The sequence below is a fragment of the Erpetoichthys calabaricus genome, chromosome 3 (genome assembly GCF_900747795.2).
Source record: "Erpetoichthys calabaricus chromosome 3, fErpCal1.3, whole genome shotgun sequence".
NCBI classification, from domain to species: domain Eukaryota; kingdom Metazoa; phylum Chordata; class Cladistia; order Polypteriformes; family Polypteridae; genus Erpetoichthys; species Erpetoichthys calabaricus.
In genome coordinates, this window is record NC_041396.2 from 207092337 (window position 1) to 207113176 (window position 20840).

General features: G+C 37.8%; 1 protein-coding gene across 1 annotated transcript in view; it reads right to left on the reverse strand.

Annotated features, from left to right (window-relative positions):
* Window positions 1-11731: 11731 nt before the first annotated feature.
* Window positions 11732-20840, reverse strand: part of lca5 (lebercilin LCA5) — a 109080-nt gene continuing 99971 nt past the window's right edge. Inside the window, exons 7-8 of the mRNA XM_051925575.1 lie at window positions 19801-19945; window positions 11732-13542 (exon numbers count right to left, since the gene is read on the reverse strand). Coding sequence (XP_051781535.1) covers window positions 12755-13542; window positions 19801-19945 — 933 coding nt within the window. The 3' untranslated portion in view covers window positions 11732-12754. The remainder of the gene's footprint in view (window positions 13543-19800; window positions 19946-20840) is intronic.

A 20840-nucleotide genomic window follows, 5' to 3' on the forward strand; every position in this document is an offset into this window, starting at 1 on the left:
CAAAAACAATTGGCATCCATCAATTCTCTGAACTGACATATTTCAGTGCACTCTACCTGGAATTTATGATGGCACCACTCAGCACAAGGCAGGAACCAAAGTTAGATGCGATGCCAGTACACTGTGCGGCACATTCACTCACCCATCAAACTTGGCCATTTCAAAGTCAGCAGTCACTCTGACACCAGATTTCATCCTGAAGACGTCTAAGTGCATGAGGAACAATCCACACAAGCACGGGGTGAAAATGCAATCTCTCCAGGGCCAAACTTCAAAATCAGTTTCCTAGATTGGTGAGACAGAATTGCTAAACGCTTTGCCATGATGCCACCCTACATTGTGTCTTCATATTGTAAAAGGTGCTTTATAGCGCCCGACCCGGCACAGACTCAGGCAGAGGCACGTACTTCAATAAAGACTCTTTATTATTTCTTCAGCCATGGGGCACGCCTTCCCCGTGTCCCACAGGCCCAACACAGTCCCAAAAGCACTTCTTGAATATATCACAACTAACACACACACACACGTACGCACGCACGCACGCACGCACGCACGCACGCACGCACGCACGCACGCACACACACACACACACACACACACACACACACACACACACTCTCTCTCTCTCTCTCTCTCTCTCTCTCTCTCTCTCTCTCTCTCGAGTGGTGGTGGCTGGCCTTTTTTATACCCCACCCAGAAGTGTTCCAGGTGCTTGATTACCTGGTCCTAATTGACCTTCTGGGTGGGGCTGACGAGTCGACCAGCTGGGCTGGAAAGTCCATGCAGCTCCCCCTGGCGGCCATCCAAGCCCCCAACCAGGCTGTGGAGGACTCCATCTCCCATGGAGCCTTGCGCCAGGTTGGGGAATCGTCGTCCACCAGGGAGGCTGCCACAAAGCGTCCCGGGGGAGGTATTGAGCTGCCCATGGTGGCTCCCCCGGAACAGATGCAGCAGGGGCGTCCTTGCCGGGCATGGGACCCGGCTGTCCTTCACAATATCTTCATTTACTTCATTTAAAGAATGTGGATATGTTAGTTGTGGGTCTCATATTTTGGAATTGCAGCCAACACTTTTTCCTTTCCTTCCTTTATTAATAGCTCCTTACATATTATTTAATCTTCATCTAAATCATAATAATAAGGATTGCGATTAAGCAAATAACCCTAACAAAATTGTACATCCTCATAAATTTATTGAAAATGTTGCTTTAGTATTGGAGGTCAAGGGTGGAAAAAATGTATGAACCTCTAGGAAAGAGGACATACATTCTAGTCAAGGAGATTCGGTTGAGGGTTCCAAGTGCACTACCCTATAAAAATAATCTAACAATGCTGATTCCCTGCACTTTCCTAACTTTTTCTAACAAGCTGTATGCAACACAACTGTATTCATTATGCCCGCTGATGTCACACACCCTCTTAGTTTGGTTAGCAGTGACTAAATCTTCATGCAACTTCCAGCCACTATATTTACTTTACAATCAAAATAGATTTTAGATGATGGGCGCTTACTCTTTGAGCCCATTCTCACAAACGTGAGGTGAAAAGCCTCCTAAGAGAAAAGAGTGTGATAGGCCTATCAAACATCTATGGAAAGAACTGTAACATGCAGTCTGGAGAAGGCACCCTTCAAACCTGACACAGCTGGAGCAGTCTGCACAGGAAGGGTGGGCCAAACTACCTGTCGACAGGTACAGAAGTCTCATTGAGAGCTACAGGAGTTGCTCGTTTTCAGAAATTGCCTCTAAACATTAGGCTAAGGGTCCCATCCTTTTTGTTCAGGCCATTTTCATTTGTGTTATTGTTTGAAATATTCTGTTGAATCAAAACACCAAAGCAAAGTCTGATTTTTGTTAAATATGGAATAAACAATGATGGGTGCCAATTACTTTTGTCATTTTCTAGTTATTTCAGAGACAGTTGTGGGTTCTCTTTTTCATGGAGAGCTACCAACAAATTTGTCTATGGGTGTATCTTATTAATCATAAATGTATACTGTAAATGTGACAAGAGCTATCATAGATTACAGCCATGTATTCCTAAAAGTCTCTGTCACACAAGATTTTTCTAGCAATTTTCAGTCACTGACTTCATGTACATAATCTTACCAATTTGGGGGCAGTCCTGGCACACTCCCATAACTTCCAATGGTGTTCCCTGACATCACCAGCAACTCAGTCTGACCAGACTGTGGCTCACTTGAACAAAATCAAAACGGTTTGACTTTGTCTCAAGTTGTAGGGCAGACCGTGTATGTGAGGGCTGGCATGCCATGTGTGCTTACCCACGCAATGCAGCCGCAGCTAAACTGGGGAAGTGTGTGTTTTGGACCTCACAAAGAGAAGAGAGGATCATCTTTCTGATGTGTTTTGTTTTTATGTACTGCCACAGAATGGAAAAAATGAAAAGAAAAAAAAGGCCAAAGTTGCAGCTGAACTAGTAAATGTTTTGGGGATTTGTTTAGCTGTCAGGAGAGGATATCAGATGTGTAAAAGTGGAAAATACTCACATTGAAAGAAAGTCTCTGAATTTGAACGTGTGAATAGTCAATAATTGAGGTCGCAAAGATTGTTTACCTGTTTTAAGATAGACAATTTCAAAAAATTTGCACGTGCTTTTCAATGGGAGGTTATGAAATGGCATAAATGTGTGCAGCACTCTGTAGTCAAGATATTTCCTAGCAAACATCCTTCATGAATATGCGATTGTTCATTAGCAGCCAAGATGTCTCCTGTGGATGGATAAGCAGACAGACAGACATGTCAACAACAATAACTGCCTTTGCATTTTATGCTAAAAAAGACATAAACCACCATAATAAACACATATTTGAATAGGTAAAATAAAGTCATAGTTATTAGTGATATATGTATTGAATATGTGTCACTAAGAGTCTATCATTGTTGAAATGGTGACACAGTGATTTGTGTCTATTATTTCCGAGCTCCAGGTTTCTAGGTTCGGATTCCACTCTAGATATTTTCAGAGTGGAATTATCACATTTATATTGGTGTGTTCCTTCTCTTTTTATTCCAGTTTTTCTACAAATACGTGTAGGATAGGTTAATTCAGAGATGGTCCTAGGATTTTTGTGGCCCTAGGCGAGCCCCACCACCCCATTCACTTTGAGAGGAATCATCACTCCAGACCTGTACAATGAGACCTGGAGACAAGGCCGAGGAGATCAATGTATTTAGGACCTCAAATCACAATTTGAGAATGTTGAGTTATAGCAACATTCATTTACAGGAACGTTTTAGAAAAATAGGCTCTTGAGGGGTGCCATTTCAGAAAATAAGTAAGAATCGACTACCCTTAGTAGTCATTATTTATTCCTTTTAACATTTGTCTAAAGAGAATTAATAAAGAAACATATAAATTATTGGTAAAACTACAGGCTTGTTTCTATAGTTATCTATTTAAACCACAAGCTTAATGTCTGCCTTTTGATGATGGTGACACTCTCTCTCTATACAGTATACTGTGTATATATATATATATATATATATATATATATTTGTTTAACAAAGATCACTACCGTAACATATATCTGTTGTTTAAATTAATAATAAAAATTTAAAACTTAGTATAATAACAAACATTCACTGAAATTGAGAATATAATGATTATCTTTAAATAGGAATCTTTACCCCCAATTCCTATTTACTGTACGCTTGTGCATGCAATTAATGAATAATGCAATACCAATCCAATAAAACTGCTTTAGCGTGCCCAGAGAGAATCTCACAAAAGGTTGGTAGCAACAGATGGCGATATTTGCTTAGTTTTAATACAAGTTTTAATGTATGTCCATTTTGGAGATGATCATAGTTTGGGTTAAAACAACTTTTAGCAGTTCACTCAGGAGCTACCATCCTGTTTCTGTTTTGATCGTTTAATTTTATTTCGCAATGGTGGTCTCTTCTATGCTACGGTTTAAGGATTATTATTATTGGCATCATCATTATTGCTATTGTTGGACTATTGTGTTATTGTGTAAGTCATCAGACTTTAAGACCGAACATTGCTAGTATGTGAAAGTAATATAAAACAATATAATCAGACATTCACTTTGAGTTCGTAGGTCTGTATTGTTTAAAAAAAAGGCATGTCGCCCTGAGCAACAGATTGTGCTGTGCATATTGCAGACAGTGCAGGTGCTGCTGAGGCACACAACACACACATTTGTTTGTGTTCCAGTCTTATCTGGACAATTTTTTCTAAATAAAATAAAGATAGGAATCTGTACATGGGGCTGCAGTAATGTACCCTGACCACTAGTGGGCGCACTAGGAGCTTGCTTAGCCCATCTATGCCTGGGAATGGCCCTGGGTTAATTAGTGACCCAGTATGAGCAAGTATGGGCGAGATCGCAAATGTGCCCCTTGTTCCTTCCCTGTGCCTGGTTCTGTGTCAATAGACTCAAGCCTCTCATAAACATCGGAAGGAGTGAGTTCAGAAAATGGATGAATTGATATTGCACAAAAACTATAACCATTAAATTTAATTTCAGAAAAGAAGATTTTGAAGAAATGCAACAATAACTTTAAAGAACAGTGTTCTAATGGTGAAGATGATTGAGGGTCAATAGGGCAGACCTAAAGTATGCTTCATATAATTCAGAATAGCTTTACAGAAACAAATCATAAGGCGTATGAAAGACCTTAAGACTATATGAAGGCAACATTTAAAAGGGAAAACAGAAATGTCAAAATTCAATTATGAAAGAATTGTTAAATATTTCATATATGATGGTACAGTTATATAGTGGTTCATACCACTGCTTCACCATTTCAGTACCCTGGGTTTGACAGCTGATTTTCTTGGTCATTGTCTGTGTGGAGTTTGGATGTTCCCACATCAGTATAGGTATTCCTGCATATCCAAAGGCGTGTGGCTTACATTAACTGGCAAGTCTAATTGACTGTCAATGTGGGTTTATGTGTGTGCGAGTCCTGCGATGGCTTTGCGGACCAGGCTGCCAGAACAGGCTCTAGCATGCCCATCACCTAGACTTAGACTAAGCGAGTTTGAGATTGTGTGCAAAAAATAAGACAAAGAGGTTCCACTGGGATTTCATGAGGTTTCGAGAATAGTCAAGGAGCAAGTGAATTGTGTAAGGGTGAAGTAGAATATAAGAAAATATCAAATGCTGTCTAGCCATATATTTCTGTAGATAAGTCAGACACCTTCTGGTAGCTACAGAGGGTATAGGAAACAGAAACTGACACATGGCACCCAGGAATCAGATATCCATTAACAAAACTATACAATATATGCTGGAGGTCTTAACAGTATAATGAGTATGCCTATACATTTTTAAAAATGTACATGTTAATATGAAATAAGCCATAATGTAGCCAGATGATTTGCTATAAATTTTATTGGAAATTGATACCAAGACCTCCATAGTGCTACCTGGAGCACCCACGGTAGTAACAGCCTTGCCTTAAAGGTAAGATACCCAAAACAAAACAGGGGTTGAAACCAAAACAACTGACAGTCACTGCACTAAACTCAACACAAAAACCCAAACTCAAAGTCAAAAATAACACCAAACATGTGGCTACTAAGGCTTTGAATTCTGGCTTACACATGTGAAGATTTCTTTTTGTTGGTCCAGACGAGATCGTGCTTCTCTAATGTTGTAACTTCCAGTTGTCAAATTTTCGCAATGGTAAGCTGTTGCCAATAGAAACGTTCTTAAAATTGGGCATTGCCTGTAAAATAAATATAGCAGCACAACAATGTTATGAAAATAGCAAAAACTAAATAAAGGTTCAAAAATAAAAGAAAAGTAAAAAAGTAAGTGGAAGAACAAGTTTGGCACATCTCATATGCAGAAAACCATATCCTACGGAGCTGTTTTCGCCAAAATCACTGCATACTGGGGAAAGTTCTATAAAGTCTACCAGCTAATAAATATGGTAATACATATGTGGTGTTTGTGTTTGTATCTTTGCTTTCAGTTGTAACCTGTTCTTCATAAATGCGCATATAATTATAGAACCAGTCTGTTATGGGACAGGCCATGCTGAACCAAGGTAATTAAGGAGCAATTTTACAATGTAAATCCATAACATACTTGCTACTTTTTCAAATGCTTACCAAATTGCCTCTTAGTCTACCATTTTATAAAGTGAATATAATGTTCTTCTCTGATTATCCCATCCTGAAGTCACTTTACAAAAAGCATCACAATTCAATTAAAAATCAATCGACTGACAATACATATTATTTGCATACATTTTACTTCCATGTACAGTGAAACCTGTACGTCTCGGTACATGTGCAACCAAAAAAGTTTGCCAAACTTTTGCCTCGGTTCACGACCACACACTCGGTATACGAACAAGCCAGGTTCCCTTTCGGTTTGTACATGTTCAGTCTCTCCCTGTGCATTTCCTGTGCAGCGAGCAAGAGGGAGAGAGCGAGAGAGTGCGACACACACGAGAGACACACGAGAGAGAGACACACACACACGGAGGCAGCGCCGCAGGCATACAGGCAGCGCGAGAGAGAGAGCTGGACGCATAAGGTAGGAAGGCAGTTAAAGAATGCACTGGGCTTGATTTTGTTTTCACATCTGTTTACAGCAATCGGTTCGTAGCCTGCATTGTTGCACTGTTACTTTTCTTGGTGGTTTATTAAATTACGGATTTTTTCAAATGTTCATTTTTTCCCTGTGCTTAAAACTCATTAAAAAAAGTGTTTTTATCCAGCGGTTGGTAGCGCTATAGCGCAAACTATTGCAGTGTTAGTTTTCTCTGTTGTTCAAGGTTTACTCAGTGTTATTCAATGTTTTTACATTTAGTTTACTATTACGCTGTGCATTCTATGGTTTAATTAACTATATTTGTGCTTAACAACTTAAAAAATATATACATTTACATACAGTTCATATGGTCTGGAACGGATTAATTGTATTTATATACAATCCTATGGGGGAAATTGCTTCGGTTCACGACCAAATCAGTTTACGACCAGAGTTTTGGAACGAATTATGGTCGTGAACAGAGGTTCCACTGTAATTGGAAATACTGTCAATGGGGTCAAAATTGCTACTGAGTTAAGCTCAGTTTATGATTCAAAACAACGGGAATAGTGAAATTGGTTTTCACGTCTTAAAATTTATACATATTTTTTGCTTTGTGTAGAGGTCATACTCTACACACTCAGAACCTCTGCGCTTTTCCCAGTTGATTCTGGGGTTCATCAAGGGTGTGTTCTTGCTTCTACTCTGTTCAGTGGTTGCATAGACTGGATGTTGGGCAGGGTCAAGGGGTCCAGGCGGCTGTGGGGCATCTGTTGATGATGAGGTATTCACTGATCTTGACTTTGCTAACGATGCTGTGATCTTCAAGGAGTCAATGGAGGCTCTGATCAGGGCACTTGAGAGACTGAGTGTCTGGGCTTGTGAGTGTCTTGGATAAAAACCAAGATCTAGGCCTTTAATGACCTCTTAGGCAGAGCCATCGGCAGTGTGTCTGTCGGCAGAGAGAGTGTCAACTTCATCGAGAGCTTTACTTACCTCAGAAATACATTCATGTCTCCAGTGACTCTTCCTGTGAAGTCAGTTGATGGATTGGGAGAGCATGGGGGGTCATGAGGTTGCTGGAAAGGGGTGTGTGGCTCTCCTGATATCTTTGCAAAAGGACAAAGGTCCAAGTCTAGTCCTGGTGCTTCCTGTTTTGCTCTATAGTTGTGAAACATGGACACTATCCAGTGACTGGAGACTCCTTTGGCATTGTATCTCTTCCAAGAATACTTGGATAATGTGGGTTTCACTTTGGGTCAAAAAGGAGTCCTGAATGAGGCACGTTAAAAGCATTGTGAGGAAGCATCAGTTATGGTACTACAGCTTACAGGATCCTCATTGTTGAGGACCCAGGCGACTGGACCAGGCCAAGGGGATGCCCACGTAACACCTGCCTGCTGCAGATAGATGGGGACTGGACTGTCTCTGCCTTAGGGGTTGCCAACCGGGTTACTTAGCTGTTTTGTCTTGTGGTAGGTGTGGCAACGTGCTGTACCAGTGCATGCTTCCCATCTGACCTGACCTGATCTGTAGAGTTCCTGTATAACTACATCCTAGAAAAGATACAAAAATTTACAAAAAGCAGCTTCCAAGATATCCGCCCTGAAAGCTGAGACTTACTGTATGTACAACAATAACTTCTGAAAAAATGGATCCTTCTAACTCAAACAAGTTGCATGGTGTTTGCTTTTTAACAGTTCCCAGCCTATTGTTTTTGGTCCAGTATTCATCTCCATATCATTCAAAAGCTGTTTATGACTTATGTCCAATGATGTTTGATGTAGAAATTGTTTAACTGGGATTTTTTTCAGTCTGCTCCATTTAGTCATACACTCAAGCCTACATATTTGAAAAATGTTTGCCAATGTAGTTTTTGAGACACATAATTTATTTAAATATACTGTACACATATGCACACATGGAGGCACATGCAAATGCATGTATTCACACAGGTATACACACACAAAGAAATCAATAAGCCAAGAGCCAGCATCTTGTTTTCCCTGTCAAAGCATATGCTTGATGACAGAGAAAGAAACGAATGCACACAAACACACACCTAGATCTGTAAAGGTTGACGTGGATATTCCACCATACTGGGGGCTCACTAGTGTGCTACACTGCATTGTATTGTTGTTCTGCTGCCATCTGTGGAGATAGTCAAAAGTGTCAACTATCAAGTATAAATCTAAATATTCTAAATTCTCAGAGACCGTGATGATGTCAATGTAATTACTGCTCTTTCTGGTGACCTTGGCCTGGTGGTGGCCAGTTTAGCACTTAGTGGGTGGTTAAAGATTATACAGGACTTGAAAATACTGTTTTATTTACATTGGGTTTATAATGTTCTCAGCACTTGAACAGAATTCATAGGACCATTCAACCATCCAGTCTTGATCAGAAAGAATGTAAAGACACAGGCGAATAAATGAAAGAGACGACATAAATGTCAGTTTAAACAATGGCAAATAAAAATTAAGTCAAGGAATCATTAGGTGAACAAAATTTTATTCTAATTTTTGATTAATCAAAGCAGCCACCATTTGCTGATATAACAGCTAAACACACGTGTCACTCTTTCTATAAAGGAAATCAAACATCTTCCCAACACTGTTGCAGAAGTTCCCACAAATGTGTTGCATGTCTAGGTTGCTTTCCTTTCATCCTTCTGTCCAGTTCATCCCAAACTACCTCAAAGGGGTTTTAGCCTGGAGACTGTGCTGGCCATTCTATGCTTTGAAGTGTACCTTCTTGTTCTTTTAATGTAGTTATGATATAGCCTGGAGGTATATTTTGGGTTATCATCTTGCTATAGGATGAATCCCTGACCTACTACATGCAGACCAGGTCTTGTGTGGTGCTGCAAAACTCTGTGGTAACCCTTTTGATTCAGAAACCAACGATTCCAGCAAAAGAATAGCAGACCATCATACTTCCTGCACCATCCTTTCACCAACTCAAAGGCGTACAAACACCCTGCATGATAAACAGAATTCCAATTTTTAACTCATCGGTCCAGAAAACATTCTTCCAGTCTATAGTAGTCCATAGCCGGTATTTCATGGCCCAAAGAAGCTTCACTTTCTTATTTTATCCTTTAAGGATAATGGCCTTCTTACTGCTGCTTACCCTGTTAACCCTGCAGCACAAAGTCTCCTCATCATAGAAGAAACTGAGACTTGCTTTTTTTTGATCACTGTTAAGTTTTCTTGAAGCTGTTGTGCTGTAAGTCAACTGTCACACAAGCTGATGGCCCTCAGAAACGGGTCTTCTGATTGGAGTTGTGACTTTGGGTCTGCCAGATCTCTTCCTATTCAAGTTTCTTCATTTCCAATTGCCTTTGGATTGTGTAGGACACTGGACTTACTGTTTTTTTTTGCAGTTTCTCTAAATGAAAGGCCTACACTTTTAATGGTAATAATACTCTTATTTTTTGATTGTCGTTTTCTTGCCATTATCACTGGAATTTACAACTTTCTACAGTGTAATATTGTCCAAGTACTACTTCAGAAGGTCTAGTAACACAATCCGTTGCTTTCAAACAGACAGAGGTTTTTTAAGTAATCAACAGAAGTTGGGACACCTGTGCAAATTGTTTACTTCAACTTGCAAGGCTGAATTTACTTGATTTGCTGCAGAACATCTGCAGGATGTAACATACTAGTTGTTGCTCATTTGTAATATTCTAATCTTTCCTTTTTGTTTCAGATTGTGCTAACCTAAAAAGTTTAAATTTAAACCTCTGGCAGTTTACTGTTTAGCTTTTCACCATTTTAGGTCATTCATTTCAATTGATTCAATTTGAAGAAAAAGTGGAAAACTGAGGCGTTCTAATACCTTTCACCGGTAGTATATGTATGTACACATGCACACACACTCATACACTCAACACACTAGCTTGACAGATTGAGGCGTTTATTAAACTAATATTTTCAAAACTGGAATGTAATTCAGTGTCATGGGCAGTCTGGATCCAATGCATTGTGTGCTGGGCAGAAATCAACCCAGAGTAGAGTGCCAAGTCCGTCATTCACACTTATATCCACACTAACAACGGGTCAGTGTAAAACTGCCAATTAACTTAACATGGATGTCTTCCAGATGTCGAAGGAAAGGAGAAAATATGCAAACTCCACACAGCCAACGACGAAGACGTGGGATCCATGAGGCAGCAGTGTTCAACACTGCCACTGTGCTCCCGGACTCATTCACCATTCACTCTTCTTCTCTTTGACCAGCATTAATTTGTACCATGTCCTAAATATTTTATATAATGCAAAAAACTAGTTAAATAGATTTAATTCCATTACACCTTTATGGTATACTAAATGCAGAAGCAAATACAACATCACTTATCAAGTTATCAAAAAAAAAGTAAAGCGATTAATCAGTTAAGAAAATAATTATGAAAGGTGTAATCACAAAGAATTTATTAAAAATCACAAAATTTCATATTAAAATAAATAACAGACAATAAGAACATTGGAATCCACAAAAATATACAAACCATACAAAATTACTTTAATTATCTCCTCATTTTGTTCCCTTGTGTTGATTAGGGCCATGGTGGCATTATACTATGCAGGTCTGCCCACACTTTCCTATCCCCAGCAACACCCTCGGCTCCTCCTGCTTCATGAAAAGCAATATTCCCTTTGGTGTGTCTTGGGTGTACACTGTTCACTTCCTACAGAAAGTACCCTGGGGAACTCTATAAACACGACCTTTCCAAAATGTTGAACTGTGCCCTGAGTTGCAGAGCGTGAGCTCCACAGGACTGGAAGAAATCATGTTTTAGCTAGTGATACCAACGATCTCATTCTTTCAGACACAAATCACAGCATGTAGCCAAAGGTAAGAATGGGAACATAGAAATAGAGTGCTTTAATTATCAGCATCCGAAATAGAACCAAATTTCAATTTCTAGTAATCAGGATTAGCCTTGTCATAAATATGCAAACTTCCTAACATATTTACTTACTTAAACTGTAGCGTGTACTCTTAAGTTTCCAGGAGTGGTACTCTAAGTGACTGGTGTTCAGTCAATTGTTAAGTAACCTTTTACTTTTTTAAGTTTGCTTTGGAAGCTATGATAAGTTGGACCTTTTTTGCAGTTTACTCTTCCGAAGAACAAATAATACTATATATATTATATATATATATATATATATATATATATATATATATATATATATATATATATATATATATATACACATACATACACACACACACACACACACACCTAGTCACAGTGCTTTCATTTTCTTGGTGGTAACCTTTCCTGATCTTGATATTAATATAACAAAAGAAAAAAGTCAGTTAAAAGCAAAGTAGCACATGGCTAAAACATGACTTGTGCCTCAGAGATGTTTTATGGCCACCTTGACCACACATTTTGTTTGGGCCAAACATTCTCCTTAGCAGACAAAAACATCTTTCAGAGTATCCAGTACTGCTGTTAATTTGTGATAATATAAGTAAAGGCTATTTCATTTTAAAGAAAACGTAAATATCATTTAACTCTATTATTAATATCCATTATTGCTTATTTTAAGAGTGCATTATATAGATAGAAAATCAAGATTTTGATCACATGGAACACAATCCCCCCAGTGCCTTCATTGTTGTTATTCTGATACATAAGACCACACACAGTGACTCACAGGTCATTAACCTGGTGTTTATAGCTCAATAAAATTATTTAGAATCACTCATTGATTGCCTGAAATGTTCAGGAGATTCTCAAAATGTGGATACATTCTAAACATCACAGCTTACCTGATTCAAAGGAAAAAACTGCCTATGTGGTATAGTTTCATTAGAAAATTATAAGGCTAAGTTCTGCTTTGTTTTGATTAAATAAGATTAACAGAACTTTCCAGGAGACATTTTACTTGTACTATAAAATGTTAAAAAACTATATATTTGGACTAAAAGAAAGTAAATTCTACATTTACTGGATGGAATTTAAGTTACACTTTAAGCTCATTACCTTCAGTTGAATCCACCTTCAGTGCAAGTAGAAAATTTTATATGGGTTGAATATAATTTAGTCCCAAAACACTACCCAAGTCACATGCTGCTTACTGTGCAAGTGGAAACGTTGGATTTCTTCATAAGATAAAATTGTATGCTGACTAGAGACCTTTGTTTGACATAAAACTAAAACTTACTAGAAAATTTTGGACCAAAGCATCTGAACACAAGACTTTCCTTAAAGTGTAACTTCTTCTATATCATCCTCCAGTGAATTGACTGCCCGTAAGAAAGGCCGGCCTGCTGAGACACGTGAGCGGCTTTTAGCTAAATTGGTTGTTAAGCCATTATTGATAATGACACCGTCCTCATTTTTAGTGCCAAGCCCTTGTTTTTCCCAAACTGAAGTGTTTCCAGGATCTGGTGTGATTTTATTCAGAGTCAAAGGGCTAGACAATTCATTCTTGGTGGAGACATCAGCAGCAACAGTAGTTCCAAACAACTGCTGCATGAGATTTGACTTTTTGTCTTTACCGGAATTTGAATCAGGGCTATAGCTGTGCTTGTCTTCAGCAATTTCACTCTTTTGGTTAGAGAACCCTGTTCTTCCTGTTACTTTTCCAAATGATGGAGAGTAGCTGCCAAAAGTGACAGGCTCACCAGCATTGGCCTTCTTGAGACCTCTACGACCAGAGGCATCAGTTTTGAGAACAGAACCATTACCCGCATGAGAAGGAAAGCCATTGACAACACTCTCTGAGAGCTGGGTGAGCTTCACAGAGTGCTCAGCTGGTCCTGTTGTTTTAGAGTTGGTAAAGCTGGACATTTGGTCAGAACTGTCTTTTTCCAAGTCAATCTCCTTCATCTTAGCAAGGAGCAGTTCCTTTTTTCTTTGCTCTTCCTCCATCCTTTCCATATTCTGTTGTTCTTGCTCCCTTAGATTCTTTTCTCTCTCCTCCCTGTTAAGTCGTTCCTGTTCAAGAGTATTTTCTTTGAGTCTCCTGTCAGCTTCCTCCTTCTCCCAATCTAAAATGTGAGAAAAAAAACACATGAAAATCTCTTCCCAAAAATATATAGTACATGGAGGACTGTGTTAAGATAATAATATAGTAATTTTATAAGTCTTAATAAAGGAGATAATTTTATTAAAAATTCCAATAAATCAATTAGCTAACACAGTGCTGTTTTTAATTATACTTTTCTGTAATATGTACACATTTCAATTAAGTTCTCCCTACTACAATACCAATAAATAGGCTTATCAGCTATGAATTAAAACCATCCCTGAATCCAATGGGACAAGAGCGAACTGTTCGGGAACTGCCTCTCCCCCTCATTCATTGGTCAACAGGCTTCACTTCAATTCAAAAGCTTGTTCCCATGTGAATGTGTTTCTTCTGCATGCACTGTTCTTGTTTTCTGAAAGCATTTTTTATATAAAATTTGAACAAAAAATGCATGCATTTTGCGCCTTGTATGCAGCATGACTACTGTGGGATTTTTTTCAGGGATTCTGTTGACTGGTTGCTTTGGTTCTTCATTGCCCCGTTCTGTCAGAAAGTTTGTTATGAAATCTGCACAAAAACATGAGATTAACATTTTTTTCTTGGCCATCACTACAAATGACATGGAGAAGTAATGTATTAAAAATATACTTTTGGAGTATTCCTTTAAATTACACAATAAATAATTTAACCTAAATGTAAACTGAACTGATCCAGAAGCACGTAGAGTTGGTTGACTTTATTTTTAAGCATGCTACAGTTTTTGGTAATGATACAGTAATTTATTCTGTTGAAAAAAGGCATACTGGATCCATCACTACTTACAATTGTGAGACACATGCTATCTCTGTTCAGGGATTGCTCAGAGTGTCTCATTTCGTGTTTGGCAACTATACTTCCTGAGATGCAACAGACAGTGGGCATTACAAACTGCTGATTCTTCTGCTCAGCTAAACCGCCAGCTGCCAATCGAATTACTTAAGTAATGGAGCTTATTGCCGAGGTGTGCATGCTGTCAGATACATTCAGTGAAATGTATGTAGGATAGCACAAAATGACTGAAAATGGAGACAAAAGTACGTACTGTACTATGTGTCAGTCGGATTGACAACTGCTACGTATTTATCCACATCAAAACCAATTTGCCTTATTTATAAGTAAGAAAATGGAGGCCACTGTCAGATAATTGAAATTACTGTAATAAACCCCTCACCAATACTATCTAAAACTATCAAAAAATCAAAAACTTTACCTATAAATATACACTTATGATTCTAAAAGATTAAACTCAATAGAGTAGCATAGCAACAATTTCTAAAATATTACAGTACCACTAAATAATAATAAATTTCCCTGTATACTTAAATATGCTCTAAAAGGAATATGCATGTGTGTGCATTTATGGCCTGAGACTGGACAAAGCATGGAGTTTTAAGCTTTACAGTAGTTAGAGGAGAAGACTTTTTTGACAGTAAAAACAGCAGACAAAAGTATGAAAGACTAATATAAATTGGTATGTTCACTGAAAGTTGGTTGAAATTTAATAGTGAACAGAATCGCTCATATTTTGGGTTAACTGATAATGCTAAATTGCTTTGTTGAGTGTGTGTGTGTGTGTGTGTGCTAATGTGCCATGTGATGGGCTGGCATTCTGGCTCAGGTTAACTCTTGCTGTGAGAAACTCTGGCTTCCTATAACACTTTAAATAAAAAAGCAGCTACTAGTATAGTGTTTCACATTGTATAAATGTCTGTCAGTGATTTCTCTAAACTGGAATTGTGTTAGTCATCATGAACATAATATTTTATATTATTTATATTGTATGAAAAAAAAAATATTCAAAAAATAAATAGGTATTTCAGTTAAAAATATTTCACAAAAAAGTATGATGACTTAGAGGATGGGAGAGTCACAAAACACTTAACACCTTGGTTTAAAGCACTGAACAGGCTAATTTCAAAGAAAAGTCCTTTCTCTATTTTTTGACATTCACTCAACTAACAAGTCGATTTAAAGTGGAATTAATGTTTGACAAAAGATGAGTTTTAGATAAAAAACATAACCAAACTATGGATTAAGACATGATTGCTATGGTATAGCAATTTGCCACTGGAAATTGTATTTTTAGGCAATATATTTTTTATAAATTTGAAAAAACACAATTGCTACAGGTTGCAATAGGGTCTACAGCGCATTGTTGAAAGGTTTAATATAATTAAACCTTAAAAATGTATCCACTTTGAAGCAGCAAAAGTTTTGATTTCCAAAAACATGCTTTCCATGTTACTGACAACAAAAAAAAATTTTCAGTGATTTTTTCCAAAATGTTTGAAGTGTCAAGGACGCATTCCTATCCTTTTGTCAGCTTCATGTCAGCACTGTGGAGTCTTCATATAAGTAATGATATTAAGTAGCAAGAAACTATGACCATGTTGACCATGTAGTTTCTGAAGATGTTTGGTGTGATGAAAAATAAAGACATATAATATTAGCACTGTAAATTTACTATCAAACTAAATACTGAACAGACGAGTTGTCCTTATATAGGGAGGCACAGCAGCACATTGCTGGTTCATGAGTCGAGGATCCTGGGTTTGAATCTTGTGCCTAGTGCGGAGTTTTCACATTTCTATCAATGAACGTGTAGTTTCCTCTCACACCCAGTAATACATACAGCTTAAGAGAACTGGTGATTCCAAATTATGTGTAAGTGGGAGTGTGGATAGGTGTGTGTAATGAATAGGTAAACAATGACAATTTACTAGTCTAAACCCTGTGAAAAGTCATCTTAACCTTGGAAAACAAAAACCCAATGATAATAAAATAAGAAATAAATGTAACCAAACAAATTCATGAATGACTTTCAATAGCATAGCCTACCACTGCATGCAGCAGACTAAAGTAACATTGCTGATGTGCTATTGGGTTGACACTTATTAACATCAACATTTGTTATAGAAACAATAAAGCTCCACCAAGGCTGATGCTTGATACTACTTGCTTAAAACCACATGTCTTCACAGGCAAATATTTAACTAATGAATTCACCACTGGAATATATACACCAGATAAGTCTGGGAACTTGATCACTGAAATAATCTTGATCAAAACTGCAGTGTTTGTCCAGGAAAATTTTAATTTTTCGTTTTTTGACAAATGGTAAGTTTTATTATGTAAAACACATTAAAACATATATGCAGTATTATACATACAGTATATAAAAAGTACTTGTAAAAGCTGAAAATATGAATACATTTCAAATTACTGAAATAATTTGAGATAAATATGTCAATACTTGATTTACAGTCTCAGTGTGGTGCATTCTCAAGGTATTTAAATATATAGTACGCTTCTTTGGGCAACTATGGAGGAGGCTCACCTCACACTTATTAAAGTATTAACATAGGCACAGGTGTTACAGTGAGTCCACATGTCAAAAATGGTTATCTTCCCCTTTGTGATTTAAAATCTGTTAATGCTAGGACATTCATAGTCAATATGTCAATCATTTCCACCATAAAATGGCACCATCTTAAAATGAACAAAATGGAATTCAGGATATCTCAATAACATAATATTAACTTTCCTGACATTGTGCATACTTTTTTGTGATGTTAACAGGTATATGCACAGAAAACAGTGATATCTAAAGTCATTTTTTCACCATCTTCTCATTATTTATTTTTTCAGCTGTTAAAATATTCCTAAATTTCAGTTTATTGGAAGTAGTGCTGCTCTCCTTAAACAATAACATCATTTGTTGATTCTTCTAAATGCACTTAGGAAAACACACACACCTACTGTATGTATAAGGACACACACGTGCACACACACACATACACACACTGAACACCAATCAACCACAACATTAAAACCCTTGACAGATGGAGTGAATAATATTATCATCTCGTTACAATGCCACCTGGGAAATAGGGAAAGCAAGTGTAACAATCCAAGATGAATGTGATGGCTAAACTACTGGGTCAGAGTATCTCCAAAACAGCAGGGTCTTGTGGGGTGTTCCCGGTATGCAGTGGTTAGTACCTACCAAAAGTGGTCCACGGAAAGACAACAGGTGGACCAGGAACAGGGTCATGGGCGGCCAAGGCTCACTGATATGTGTGGAGAGAGATATGTGTGGAGAGAGAAGGTTAGCCCGTTTGTGACCGGCTGGTCCAATTTCGCAGAAGGGTACTGTAGCACAAATTGTTACTTTGACATGTATGACATTTGACATGTTTGCTACCCAAGTTTGCTGCAAACCACGTACACCTCTTCATGGTAATGGTATTCCAGTGGCTTCTTTTAGCAGGACAATGCACCCTGCTATACTGCAAAAATTGTTCAGGAATGGTTTAAGGAACATGGCCTCTGGAAGTTTTATATTATGAGTTATGCCTTGAAAGTACTTTAGGTGGGATCACAAGTAAAGTGTTCTCAGAACCAGAATTAAAACAGGCCACCAAGCAGAGTCTTGAGGTTGGGATGATAAAAGAGGAAGTGTTCACTGGGTATAGACAGGCAGATATGTGAGAGAGAGAGAGAGAGAGAGAGAGAGAGAGAGAGAGAGAGAGAGAGAGAGAGAGAGAGAGAGAGAGAGACAGAGAGAGAGAGAGAGAAATAAGGTGCTGAATGTAAGAAGGGAGAATTATGATGAGCCTGGAGGACCAGGAGGTCTATTGTTTTCAGTGTTTTGCTGTGACTTTGTAATGTCCCCTACCACCTTATTCCTTCTTTAATATCTTTGTTTGACATTCTCACTGCCTGTTTGGGCTTCTTTTGTGTTTAGGGTTGCTTACTAATACACCTTTTTAGCTATCACACTTAATAAAAAATGGAACTGTGGTGAATAAAAAATGGAATTGTGGTGCAGTGGCTAAGTCTGCTGGATCTCAGCTCCACAAACATGGGTTCAATGTTGCTCTCAGTCTACATTTTATCATGAAAATAATGTTATAACGTCAAAGGCATCATCATGGATTACAGGAATCCCATGGCCATTACGAAAACAAAAAACATGAAGAAACAAAGAAGTAATTGAAAAACAAAATACACAGAAAATAAACAAACCAGATCACAACATGTAATGTGCGTAAGGAAATGTTTAAATAAAATATATTTGTTTATATTTTTCTGTATCCACAGAGATTTTTACTTATGTAATTTATAAGTCACTAGAGAACTCCAATATGAGACATTTGGTGTATTTCTCCTTCACATTAACTACTTATGCTTTGCTGTGTTAAACTGACATAGGTGCTATTATAACTCAACCTGAATAAAGACAGTCATCAGAGTGCATGGTAGTACTGAAAGCTGTGGATTTGTCTTTTTTACTCTTATACACATTTATTTTTATATGATTTGTGTTAGTCATTTTTGTAAGAGGAGAGCACATTTCATCCATGAAGTCTGCTTTGTGGATTGTCAAAAAGCTCATAAGAAATGAGCAGAAGGGAATCTGTTGGGTAGTCCAAATTGTCAAATGTTTTGATTTTGTGCTGTCCAGCTCTCAGATAACTTTTGAGCTCATTTGCTTCAGAAAACAATTTTATATACTGTATCCCATAATATATTTTTATTGTGATAGATAATTTCTGATAAACCTTTGTATAATTTTTTTTTTCCACTGTAAATACAAAATCACTGTAATCTTATTATTTAGTTAATCTGCTTCAAACTGTACCTGAACTTGAATGTTGATTCTACATACAGTATAGTGCACAAGACATTACTGCATGACGAGGAGGAATGGATAAGCCGAGTTTTTCATAGCAAAGATGAAGAGGCTGCAATATTTGAAGGTTGCCTTTTTAAAATTATCAGCCCCTTTTGCAGGAAACATTTTCTTACAATATCCCCTTTTTTGAAAGGTCAAATACTATATACTGTAGTTCTGCTCGGATTATAGCTGCCATAGTACTAGGCTGTGCAACTGCCCCTGGGCAATCACAAGCACTCTCTGGCTGGCTGAGAGCTAATTCCTCCAGCATGTCCTGTACAAGTGTCTACATTTTGTTTTCAGTGGGCTCTGCTTAGTACTTCTCCTGTAGGACTGATCATGCCCAAACAACTTTAATGACTCATTTCAATATGTAGCAGCAGCTATATGTCAAGATTCTCCCACAATGTCCAGCTGCTCACACTATCTCACAGTCCCACAATGTACAGCTGCTCACACTATCTCACAGAGACAGTCTATAATTCTGCAGAGGAACATCATTGAACTGATTTTAACAGTTAACAGTGTTTTTAATTTCAAGGATTTTTTCATTCTCACCTTCTCGAAATTTCCTTGCTTTCTCTTCGAGGTCTTGTTGCTCACGGTCTCTTTGGAGTTTTTCTTCTTTCTCTTTTTCACGATTCAGCTTTTCCTTGGCAGCCAACAAAACATTCTCTGCTCCTTTCTCTTCTGTCTCATTGTTCTGTTTAAACATACATGCTGATCAGGTAAAATGTGTCATATGAATAGTAAACATATATAATATTCTTAAAACTTAAAAAAAGCAAACTGTCAGCAGGTAAATTGTATTTATTAGCTGTTCAAGAGTGATAACTAAGATGACAACACTATTAGTAATGTGGTTTCCTCTCACTGCATCACCCAGTCACAAGGGCTAAAAGAAATTCAAATTCAGTTGACTGCACCAAAAAGAAGAACATAAGCTCAATTTTTATCCTTTTATTATTCTACTACAGTAAATATGCAGAAGAGTAAGTGAAATTCCAAGCAATACAAATGAGCTAAAACATAGTCTCTCTATTATAATAAAAAAAATCCTGGGACGAGACAAGACATTTTAGCCTGGGACGAGATGTGACCTTTTCAGAGAGATACTTTCACGTCCCATGAGACGAGGCTTTGTGCCAAGAAATTTAACCATGCCCAGGCCGGAAATAAAAGACAAAGAGTAGATGACAAAGTAGAACATCGTAAAGAATTAAAAAATGCTGGAGCGATACACATGCAGAGCAGGTTAGAGATAATTAAAAGTACTAAAATGTGAAAGTCTCAAAAAAATAATAGTAAAGATCACTTTAGCACAAACAAACTGAAATTATTACTCAGTGAAATAACAGAACAGCGAAAAGAGGTTGAATATATTGTTCGGATTTAAACTTTAAGTCAGAGACTTGAAGATCATCTAATTCGTGTTGCCATCAGGGAAAAGTAATGTTTCTTCCCAGTGAAGAGGCGTATCCATGAGAATTAAAAGACTTGTTGTTTGGTGAAAGTGAAATCCACTTACGCGAGTGGCAGAGATGCGAAATGGCTGGCACGTAGCGCAGGCTGGGGGGGTTGGCGAGCGAAGTGAGCAG